The 12,054-nt window shown below is 42.6% G+C and overlaps 1 protein-coding gene across 1 annotated transcript; it reads left to right on the top strand.

Annotated features, from left to right (window-relative positions):
• Positions 1 to 219: 219 nt before the first annotated feature.
• cyp26c1 (cytochrome P450, family 26, subfamily C, polypeptide 1) lies at positions 220 to 9,591 on the top strand. Its single transcript, XM_088350855.1, has 7 exons — positions 220 to 349; positions 2,079 to 2,311; positions 4,587 to 4,811; positions 5,814 to 6,089; positions 6,163 to 6,315; positions 6,577 to 6,855; positions 8,021 to 9,591. Exons 2-7 carry the CDS (start codon positions 2,132 to 2,134, stop codon positions 8,366 to 8,368), a joined length of 1,461 nt encoding a protein of 486 aa, XP_088206981.1. The 5' UTR covers positions 220 to 349; positions 2,079 to 2,131; the 3' UTR covers positions 8,369 to 9,591.
• The last annotated feature ends 2,463 nt before the right edge of the window (positions 9,592 to 12,054 follow it).

Consider the following 12,054-nt stretch of genomic DNA (forward strand, 5'->3'; position numbering starts at 1 on the left):
TTGAAGAATCACCTGCCAATGGGAAAAAATTGGGAGCACAAACGTGAATCTTAAATCAGAACTTGGGATATTCAAAGACTTCTCTTGCACAGCACATAAAGTTCCCACTGCTGCAGAATGACAACGATGAAGCAGGTCAACAAACATTGCATTCAATCGCCGCCCATCAACTCTCATTCACGTCTTGATAACTTCTCTCTTGCTCACCCTCGCTGTCGTACACGGCGCGTGCAAGCCATCCATTTCACATGTTAGTACTGACGTCACAAGTGAAGGTGGGTCGGCCATAAAAAGGAGCGCCATCCTTCAAGTCGCCTAAACTTCGCGCTACGACTTCTGCACGGACGAGGTGAGCACCCGCATTGACACTTTTTCGCGTATTTGCACCACCTTTGGGGTGCTGCTGCAGGGCTAAGGTCAGTGGGGGTGGGATGGGGGTGCTAGCCCCTCAGCCGATGTGCGCTCGTGGGGTGGTGGGCAAGAGCGCGCAAGAACACACGTCAAAGTTGTTGTGGTCGATAAGGTAGATTTTTATCATAAATAATTTTATCAATAGTTATTTTTTCAAGATGTAGCAGCATCAGCTTCCAGCGGGCACGCTCGCACACAAGTCGTTTTGAAGCTGTTGTGCGTGTTTTAGATTTCTTGGCTCCACACGGCGCGTGAACGATTTCACTGGCGTTTGTGGGGAAAGAAACATGTGCATGCGTGTCTATATGAGTAATTCAATCATTGCATTGAATTTAAAAAAAGGTTGCTGAGCGAATATTATAAAAATATTCCGCAAAGAGGGCCAATCAAAGAAGACGAGCGCACAATTATCTCATTGCACGCAACAAGGTCCAACTTTCAATGCAGCTTTAGACTGAACATTTGATTAAGATTGCAATTTTAGTAAATATATTGTTGTAATTACTCAAAGATCACTCAAGTATTGGGGGGAGAATTTGCAAAGTTTATTTTAACATTTCTGGAAGAACACATCTCAAAGGATGGAAACAAATCCAAGACCACACACGCAAATACAGGTCCACTAAAACCCAATCTTGCCCAACTCCTTAGTACATATGCAATTTGTTAATGTGCATTCTTCTAAAATTCATCCGCTAAACCAATCGTCTATTAAATTTACAAAACAATTTTTGCAAGGCCTCTTCGTTGTGATTCTGTAAATAATCCTTAAAATCTGATCATTTTCCCCAAGGGCGTAGTTTTCACATGGGTGGAGGGGATGTGTCCCCAGCAATAAAAAGCAATTATTGTTTTCACTTAAAACATCCAGTATATCCCCACCGATATAGAGCATCGATTGTTATTTCTCTCCATCAATATTATGTGATCACTTAAAAATGCACCGTGCCAAAACAGAACCTGGCCCTTGATTTTTACACATGCTTTTTAAATGATAACAAATAATTCTGGTAATTTTCCTTGGACGTCACGACGACACCACATATTTTTAATGTAATTTTGAATATTCAAAATTGAAATCTGGAAATTGGAAAGTTAATGTCTTGCTGCAACAAAGTGAAAGGCACTAAAATATTTAATAAAAGAACGGGTCAGGGGGGAATCAACCTTATGTTTATTGCCATGTTTGGTTGACATGATGACACATGTTTTTTTTCCCCAAAAAAGTTGTTTACATTTGGGGAAGACCCAAAGGGATTAGGCCAAGGTGGTATCATTAATTTGCACGTAACCAAACAAGGAAGGCAAAACAGTCGTCTCATCCGACGCTTGACATCAGAAACCTCTGGTGCATTGCAACAAATTCATTTAGCGCCCTCCTGTGGTGCAGACACTAAACACAACTACAAATGAACATTTTAAAAAGTTTTTTTTGAATCCTAAAGATTGATAGTTTTCCTGTTTGTGAGAATGTGATCATTTCAGGGCCACCTTATTCCTCACACATACAAACTTTGGTCAAGCGAAGGCACAGTACATAAATATTTGGTGTGCCCATAGCAAAAATCATTTGCTTTGATGTTTTTGGTGTTGACTGGAACTTTTTGCCTTCCTGCCATTTTAAAAGTATGTTGACTTGCTCACTGGTCTGCGGCGATTGTGCGCAGGGTGGAGGCAATCGGCTTCCCTGCGAGTGGTGTGCGTGAACGAGGACGACACAATGGGCCTTTGGCCACTGGCAGGCCTATGGCTGATGTGCGGGCTACTTGCGCTGCTGCTTTCACGCATGCTGTGGTCTTGGCGATGGAAGCTGAGCAGAGATCCTCAAAACCCACTGCCACTACCTCAGGGCTCTATGGGGTGGCCTTTGGTCGGGGAAACCCTTCACTGGTTGGTCCAGGTGAGCGTTAGATAATGCATAGGTACATCAGCAGAATTCAAAGTAGATGGGTAAGCCTACTTGATTCCTTTCGGCTAAAGGAAGCAATTATTTTCTCTTGGCCAGAATCATAATGCAGCCTTGCCTTGACTTAAGGGCGAGCTGACTAGATAGTTAGGGCAGTGTTCGAAAATCATTAATCTGAAAGAGGAACGAACAGGTCTAAATGCAAACACTGAATCCATTGACTTGATGACAGATGATAAAATTCCTCCACAATTGTTTCAAAAGTCAAATCATGATTTGGACTTTAAACTTCTCTCATTCTGCCAGTGTTAATATCTCTATGTGTGTGTGGTTTTTGTTGCAAACTTCATCAATTTTATATAAATACCAACAGGCTAAACCAGCAACTGAGTAGACATCAGAAAAAAGACAGCATCATTGCCTCGGCCAATTCAAACGTGACACTGCAGTCCGGTGACCAGGTTAGGAACAATCAATGAAATGAATATATAGCAAGTGCCAACTTTAGCCTTAAGTTTTTAACAGAAGCTGAGGCGTAGCTAAAAATATTGGTTATTTAAGCCAGTGTTTCAACCAATGTGGAACAGTGTCAAGTCAAGGTCAAGTCATGTTTATTTGTATAGCCCTTAATCACAAAGAGTCTCAAAGGGCTGCACAGACCTGTAAGACCTTGCTTGATATTTTCCATTTTCATCTAAATGTAGACAACAAATTAATAAAGATTCTCCAAAAAGTGGTATATTCCAGTAATCAGCAAAGTAACTTTGCAGAATTTACCTAGGCAGTAGGTGTCAGCATATTGCCATCTTTATAGTAACCTGCTGAAGAGGTAGTGTGAGTAAATAACATAGATAACAATTGTTATTGAAGACATTTGAGTTAACACTGCAAAAATATATAAATGATTAAATAGAAAAGGTTAAACTAGCAGAAAAAGTAATGAATTCTAAGTATTTTTTCATATTTCTACGAGAATTTAGATGGAGAAAAGTTAAAAGTTATGTAGTAAAATATTTTAGTTTATCCGGTAGGTAACTATAATTTTGAGTATATATTTTTTTTACAATAAAAATATTTAGGAATGTAATGAAACTAGAAATGTTTAAAAATCTGAACACAAAATTACAAATTCTTTTCTTAAGTTTTTTTTGTAACTGTACAACTTTCTGAGCCACTACTGCCACAAATACATCCCACTGATAAATAATTCTCATCTTGCGCCACATTATAGCTTGTTTTGAGGATTTAAACGTTAAAAAAAAAATCTGTCCCCAGTTTCATTTTTTAAGATTTTCAATGAGTGGTGAGAAATACAGTCCTTGCCTCAAAAAAGTTTAAGTAACTCAAGATTTTCGTTTCGTTATTTCAATCCTAAATATTTGTGGCCTTAATTTGAGGGATTGAAAATCGTTTAGTCTTTTGCCCAATGCTGTCAATGACGGCTCATTCGTTATTGCTGTGAGAAGCAGATTTATGTATTATTATATAATGATATGCAGTGGAACCTCGGTTCTCGACCATAATCCGTTCCATTTCTTTGTACGAAAACCGATTTGTACGATCACCGAAGCCGTTTTTTCCCATTAAAAGTAATGTAAAAATGTTTTAATCCGTTCCAACACCCTGAATGTTTATCTTGAATATTTAATATAAAGCTAACCCAGGCTAATCCTACGTTCGCGTTAGCGTAATCTTCCGTACAAAAGATTACGCTAACATGAACGTGTAAAAATTTAAAAAATCAGGTCGTTTACACGTCATTTAGCACCCGGGTCTCCACAACAAGTTGTGAGCGGTTAAAGGATAAAGAAAATAATTATGAATAGGATTTCTTACCGGTCGGCAGAAGCCATGCTGTATTCCTGAAAGAAGGGAAACTCGCACACCTTCTTCATATTTTGCTATTACCGTATTTCTTTCTTAAATGCAATAGTTGTACGCACTACTCCTCTTTTTTCACCTGTAGCAACTTTGCTGCTTGCACCAACCTTCTTCCGAGGCATATATAGGGGTTAAAACACTCCCTTCACCGCTTTTGAAAAACGAAAACAGAAAAGGAGTGCGTGTTGCCATGACAACAGTTCTTCACGAGGGGTGGGGGCAATCTACACTCGTACGGCGCTCAGCGTCGCCCCTAGCGTACCAGCGTTCGAACTTCGATTTTTTGAACGAAAAGCGAAGCAAGAATTTTTCGAAATTTTTGGTCGAGAACCGATTTGTTCGAACTGAGAGGCGTTCGAAAACCGAGGTTCCACTGTATTTGATCTAGGGCTCCGACTTCCACGTGCGCCGGCGTCTGCGGCACGGCAATGTGTTCAAGACACACCTGCTGGGCAAACCAGTCATCCGGGTGACAGGCGCTGAAAACATCCGCAAGATCCTGATGGGCGAGCACAGCCTTGTCTGCACGCAATGGCCGCAGAGCACGCGCATCATTTTGGGACCCAACACGCTTGTTAACTCCACTGGCGAAGCCCACAAGAGGAAGCGCAAGGTACCGTGCCATTGGCACTTAACATCTTTCCGGACGGTTATCAAAGTAGTCTGATGCTCTTTCTGACCTCGGAGAGACAAGTTTGTTCCAAAATGATTGTAGGGCAATAATAACAATCCACACAATCATATTATTCATCATGTACATTAGAAGGGCTTAGAAAAAACCATTTAATGGATGAGTTATTGAAGCAAATTTGATATTTCGGAAGGGTTGTGTTCAATGAATCCGAAATTGGTCATCGTTTACAAGTTTATAAATCCTTAAATGTAAAAAAATATAGATCCCGAAAAAATCAATTTACTCCAAGAAATGGCTAGATGAATCTGTTAAATAAACTGGATTAGTATATTCCAAAAAATGAAAAACATTTCAAGCCATTTGTTGTGAGAAAGCTCAAAGGAATGCATCAGGCAGGAGTGGCGGCCATTTGGATCATTTTAAGTTCTGAATTTTCAACAGATGATTAAAATGCTCGTCAATTCCTTTTAAAATCAACTGTTTTTCAACCGATTGATAAAGCCTTCAATTGGACATGATGACAGCCAAACAACACCAAGCAATTTCTCAGAAAGCCGACGCCACAAACAGCAAAAAGGTTTTTCAGCATCATAGATGGTAGATAACAGAGAGCAAAGAAATTACAGATTGGCGGGTGATCATTGCTTGTTGCCATCTTAGCCCTATGCCCACGATGTGTACTACAACTACACGCAAGTCATAATATCTTCTCCTAAATTCTAGACTGCTGCCTGGACAGTGTTTTTAATATTTTGTGGCCTAAACCACAAATCCCCAAACTAATTAGGATAGACTTAACCCAGCCTCAAACATTCTAATATGTTTGAAAATGTCCATAATATATCAAGCCTGTAAACAACAATTTCTTCAAAATGACCAATTAAATATTCAATATAACTTGATGTGGTTCATTCAAACCAGGTAAGAATCGAAAATTGAACCAACGTCAAAAAAAGTTTTTTCATGTGCCTTTTTGTCCAGGTGCTGGCTAAGGTATTCAGCAGAGGTGCTCTTGAGTCGTACCTGCCACGGCTGCAGGAGGCAGTACGCAACCAAGTGGCCAACTGGTGCGCGAGATCCGAAGCCGTGGACGCATACACCGGTGCTAAGTTCCTAACGTTCCGCATTGCTGTGCGTGTTCTGCTGGGGCTTCAGCTGGATGAGGATCATGAGGTCTACTTGGGGACCGTCTTTGAACAGTTGATGGACAACCTTTTCTCGCTTCCTGTGGACGCTCCACTAAGTGGTCTACGAAAGGTCAGTTGCATGCAAGGGGTACGAAAGGTTCTCCTCTTCTTCGTTTGCAGCTGGGTATCAATTGTTTGGGCAGGGTATCAAAGCCCGAGAGATTCTGCATGCCAACATGGAGAAGATAATCACAGAGAAGATGAAACAGCACCAGAGCGAAGACCTGGACGCGTTTGACTTCATACTGTCGAGTGCCAAGGAGCATGGCCACAAGCTTAGCGTGCAAGAGCTCAAGGTACACGTCAGACTAACAATGCTGGTCTCCATAGCAAGGCAACCATGAGGGCTAAGCCACTATATAAAAAAATCAGAATGTATTTGGGCTCAGGCCTTTTTTTTAGCAGGGAAAATAATTTAAAGCAATTGAGCATTCTCCGTCAGCTTCTTTGAGATTTTGAATTGAAGCACCTGGGAGGATCTTGCCTCGAGTGCTGTTGGACTTGTCTGACAGCGTTTCTGACTTGAATCCCAAGAATATTTGTGGTTGACTTTGCAGGAGACAGCAGTGGAATTAATCTTTGCCGCCCACTATACAACGGCCAGCGCCTCAACTTCTCTGCTGCTGCAGCTCCACTGCCACCCGGCCGTCACTCAGCGACTTCAAGCAGAGTTGGACTCTGAAGGCCTCGCCAGTGGCCAAGGTTCTCGGGCCAACTTGAGCCTAGACAAGTTGAGCCGGCTGCGTTATTTGGATTGCGTCATCAAGGAGGTCCTCCGCTTCCTACCACCTGTTTCTGGAGGGTACCGAACAGCCTTGCAGACTTTTGAGTTGGATGTAAGTAACCGTCCATCCAAGCATAGCATGATTTCTATATCCATATATGTGATGGGGGCTGAGACAATAGTTCATGACTACCAAGTCCACGTGTTTTTAGCCACATGCAGCATTCTTGAAGAAGACCCCACCATGGCCTCCTCCTATTTAAATGCCTTTCGACTGCCCCTACCATGCCCCCAATTTGCGCAGGAATCTTTGTGAGGATGAAAGCGTTTTCCGAGGAATTCTCAGGAGACTATTGTGGTCCACACCATGCTATTGGTCCTCGTCTTTCTCAGGGCAGAATCGGTGCTTTGCGGACAAATGCCATTATGTCTGTTCACTCAAGCTCATCTTTCTGAAGCCTGAACGAGCAAGGCCCGACCCGGCTCGGCATGGTAATTGGGCTTGAGTTAAGAAAAAGCCTCTGTCAAAAGGAGAAAAACCACATGAGAGGACAACAAGTTCCCTCTTGCAGCTTCTTTTCAAGCACAGGCACAGAAGTGAGACAGGTTGAATTTTTTTTTCTATAGGTGCCGTCATGACAGTCCGAGTTTCTCTTTTGGCCTGGATTGGCAACTCATGAGCCAAATAAAAAGTTAAACTGACCACTGCATTTGACGTGTTTGGTTGCTTGAGAGTCTCTTCAGTTGGCATCTTTGACAGCTTGGAAGTACACAAAAATGGAGGCACTGTCATGCCTTTCCCACAGCAAGCTAGATCATGTTGCTCACGTTGACAGCAAACAGTTTCGGAAAGTCATCCAACTGTAAGATATTTCCCCTTGATACTGGTGTGTTTCCCAAGGAAACACAAAAGTCGAGAATTGAACCTTTTCAATGAAGGAGTTCATTGCAATTCTTAAACCACTCCACCTCCCGAAAAAAAGGCTTCTGCAGACACATTTACTTGCACACAGCTGGGAATACGCTAGTCAAAGAGTCAATTCAAACATACCCTATGTTAAATTCTCTTGGCCCTTCTGGAAACAAGGATCCAACTCTGATAAGCACAAGTCAATGGGTGGATGGCCTCAAATTTAATTAGCACCACATGTTTTATACTCACAATGGGTCCTCATCTCAGCATTTACTTTAGCCTTCCTTCTCCTTACTAGTGCTTTGGTTGGGAAGACTAAACGTTGGCACCATATCATTGTCTTAGCATGTGTTTGTGCTCTCAGGGCTACCAGATTCCCAAAGGCTGGAGTGTCATGTACAGCATCAGGGATACACATGAGACCGCCGCAGTCTTCCAAGCCCCACAACTCTTTGATCCAGACCGCTTTGGGACTGAGCGTGAGGAGAACCGCTCATCCCGCTTCAGCTATGTACCCTTTGGCGGTGGTGTGCGCAGCTGCGTGGGCAAAGAACTGGCCCAGGTGGTCCTGAAGACTCTGGCTGTTGAACTTCTGGCCACGTGCAAGTGGACACTGGCCACCCAGGACGTTCCTAAAATGCAGACTGTGCCCGTGGTGCATCCAATCAACGGACTTCACCTCCGCTTCACGCAAAACCAGCCGCTACGTTAGCACCAGTTGTCGTGTTAAGAAAAGAACCACAAAGCACTAGCTCCCTCTCTTTGCCCAAATTCAGGTGTGGCCTTCCCATATTGTCGGTCATAGCCAAGACGCAGGCTATCTGAACCATCTCAAACTTGGGACTGCAAGAGTGCTGCCACCTTGTATGGGAGGGGTCCGCGCTGGTCACAACTGAAGTTCCACTGAGCGCACGTCTGCAGCTCAGACAGGCTGTCGACCGTAATGTTAATAAGAAGGGCACTCCCTCTCCGTCACTAATTCACATCCATACCCAAAACATTCCTGATGCTGATCAATTTTGACGCTCTAAAATAAGGCATTCCAAACCCACATAAACAAATCTTCACACCAAATATTAATCCACATTAACACATGAACACAGGAAAAAAAATTCACACGCACTACACATCCACAGTGACAACTGATAGCAGTTCAACACACCGTCAACACCAAAGGACCGGATAATCAATCATCTTTCTCACATCAACTCCTATTAATTCATGGAGTCGCCAATTCCATACCCGATTTCACAATTGATAATAATTGATTTTTGGAAATGTAATGTGACCCAATAATGACGCCCGACCACTACCGAAGCCTTCATGTCTGATTTTGGCATGTGATTGAGAACCAGCAAGTAAGCCAAGTGTGACCAATAAATTGCCCAGCAAGTGACATAGAAATTGCAACGAGTTGTGTACCAGTAAGTAGTGTATATAGAGACTTGGACTTGCAAATAAAACTACAAGGATGCTGTGAAATGAACTGATGATTTTGACAACAGGTACCAATAATCCACAAAAACGAGATGGCACTTTCGGGACTTCAACCACTCGCTTGTGTTTATTTACTCTTAGCATGCACATATGTGGATGTTGTACAGTTTCTGTCAATGAATGACTGCAATGCTGTTTTCACCAGGTGACTCCTTTTTTATTGATGTACCAATACACTCACACACAGTAGTTGAAATATTCCATTGATAAATTTCACTTCCTAGCCCACCTTAACCGTCTTTAAACCAAGATTTAGCCATAAAAATAGTGTTTGGACACATTTAGACCACTGCTGTTGCCCACAATGGTAAAAATCCTGAAAATTGACATTACAAAAACAAGTTCACGGTTTACAGATCCCTTTAAGGGATCGCAAAAGAAGCTTTTTTTAAAAAATTCTAATTAGGCTCAAATCAACAATGAGACAGTCTGTCTTCAAATTGTATTCTCGGAAAATAACATTATTAATTTTACCAATGACATATCTATATAGATATTATGCTGGTTTAAGATCAGGTAATTGTGTAATTTTGTAACTGTAATCCTGTGCAGTCCTTTGAGACATTTTTGTGATTAAGGGCTATATAAATAAATTTGACTTGACTTGACTTATGCAAATAAAACGTACCATTTTTTCACATTTTGTATGTTTTAGAATTTGGGTATCCCTTAAACTGACGAGGTCTTCGGGACACACCACTTCCTATGGTGTGTCTTGGGAAAGTACATCCTGGGTGTGCCCATCAATCTCCTCATTTTGGAACTTTAACTGTGAGTGCCCGTTTGTGTGCATGTTTGACTGTTTTCTATGCACATGTAGTAAATTCAAACATGGAATGGATACATACATGCGAGCGAGCAGGTGAGAAAGCAGCAGGCCTAACAAAACATGCAACGGGGGGCGCCAGTGAGCAATGCCAAAATCGTTATCTGACTGACTGGCAACGGCTGCAAACTTGGCGTCGTTTTAAAGTGGGAGTTCAGCGTGGTGCCACCCAGCTACCAGGGTCAGTGGCCGGTCAGCTGACTAGGACAGAGAGAAAGTCAGTGTGTGCGTTGGGGGAGGCAGTAGGAGAGTCGGCCTGGGGACGGTTGTTGGAGTGACAATAGGACAGTGCACAAGCAACAAATTATGCAAGGGAAATTATGCTTGAAAAGCATGAGAAGGGCAGATGAATTAGGCTGTTGCCGACATCTCCAGCTAAGAAAAACGCTTTGCCAGTCAAATGGCTGCAACTGGGCATCACAAAAGGAAATTGACGGGTTGCTAGCGTCTTCATGGAAAGGCCGTTGGTTAAACGTAGATCAGTGTTCATTAGAATTTTGTGTTGTCTCATTCTGAGAAAAAGCTTTTCCAAAGGGAATCCTTTAAGTCAACCCAAAGCCGGAAGGGAAAGAAAGATGAAGAGCGTGTGGGGCCACACAGCTGTACGACGTATAATTATCGGCTTTGTCAGACAACATCTGTTATGTCAGCATTCCAGGACCGTGAGCAGAGCGCCGGCGCATCCGCATCCTTACGTTTCACTCGTGACCTTCCACCATAAGGTCAAAAATGCTGACTTTGGACTTGAACTCAGAGTTGTCTGGACCATTTCAGGGCCCAAACGTGTTAGGTTTAAGAGAGTGTCAATGATCCGAGCAATCATCAAACAAAGGGCTGCAGACAATGATATCTTCTTTGTCTGTCCTCAAGGATAGGTTATCATCAGTCAGATGAGACATAAGCTGCATGTTTACACTGACGTTCAGACTGTCATCATAGTGATGAAATATACCAGTAGCACTTGCCAAGAGAGGTGCTAAACATTGCTCCACAAAATAAGATTTTGGAACGTATTTTGACAACTAAAGCATCTGATTACAAAAGGTTTTCTAATTTACATCCCATTATTTAAATGCATGTTTTTTTCAAAGAAGTCGAATGATATGGCTCAAAATTAAAATCTCAATCCAATCAGTCGGAATTATTACTGGTTTACCATTTCAAACAATAAACCTTGCCCAACACATTTATGAAAAAAAGTTTCATCAATTAAAAAAAAAAAGAATTTGTTTTCAAGCAAATTTAGCCTTCAAAAGGTTGTGCAAAAAAACTACTCATGCCTTGTGCCTAATATGCCACTAGTTAGTAACTATTGTTTCACAATCAACCCTTCCATCCATCCATTATTATCCTCAGTAGCGTCGCAGGGGGTGCTGGAGCCTATCCCAGCTATCTTCGGACAGTGGGCAGGGAACACCCTGAACTGGTGCCAGCCAGTCGCAGGGCACACAGGGACAGACAACTCAATTGCTCATTCACACTTGGGGACAATTTGGACCGGCCAATTCACCTGACATGCATGTTTTTGGAATGTGGGAGGAAACCGTAGTGCCCGGAGGAAACCCACGCAAGCACGGGGAGAACAAGCAAACTCCACACAGGAGGTTCGATCTCATGACCTCAGAACTGTGCCGCACACGCGCTAACCACTGCGCCGCCGTGCTGCCCACAATCAACCCCTATGTTGAATATATAAAATTCTTAAATTTATACCCTCAATTTTACAATCAGGCAAATTTTCAAATAAATCATAATTAATACAACTTTTCCTTCTTCACTGAACACTAACAGAAATTGTAAGCCCCCTTTGGGCTCCGTAGACCAAGTTTCAAATTCAATGCCCTTAAGGATGTTTCCTCTCAATAGGGGAAAAGCAGCGCTTGATGAGTGGATGCGGTTCAGACAAGGCTGCTGGGTCAGACATGGGACTCGAGGTGGCTGACAGACGAAGGGAGCTGACATCTCTAAGACTAACAAATAAAGCCCCGACACCAGGCCTGCGACTTGTCGGGACGCATTTGTCCCGGGAAGTTTGTCTGCTTGCCACATTCCAGCGAGCGGTTCAGGAGTTCACC

The sequence above is a fragment of the Urocampus carinirostris genome, chromosome 13 (genome assembly GCF_059441175.1).
Source record: "Urocampus carinirostris isolate Australia breed hairy pipefish chromosome 13, RoL_Ucar_1.0, whole genome shotgun sequence".
Classification (NCBI taxonomy): Eukaryota; Metazoa; Chordata; class Actinopteri; order Syngnathiformes; family Syngnathidae; genus Urocampus; species Urocampus carinirostris.

What these genes read in the sequence shown, in the direction of transcription:
- cyp26c1 (XM_088350855.1), top strand. Translation starts at nt 2,132, where the DNA reads ATGGGCCTTTGGCCACTGGCAGGCCTATGGCTGATGTGCGGGCTACTT. An exon ending in CCCTTCACTGGTTGGTCCAG is followed by an intron (nt 2,312 to 4,586) that starts GTGAGCGTTAGA and finishes TATTTGATCTAG; the next exon opens with GGCTCCGACTTCCACGTGCG. An exon ending in TTAGCGTGCAAGAGCTCAAG is followed by an intron (nt 6,316 to 6,576) that starts GTACACGTCAGA and finishes TTGACTTTGCAG; the next exon opens with GAGACAGCAGTGGAATTAAT.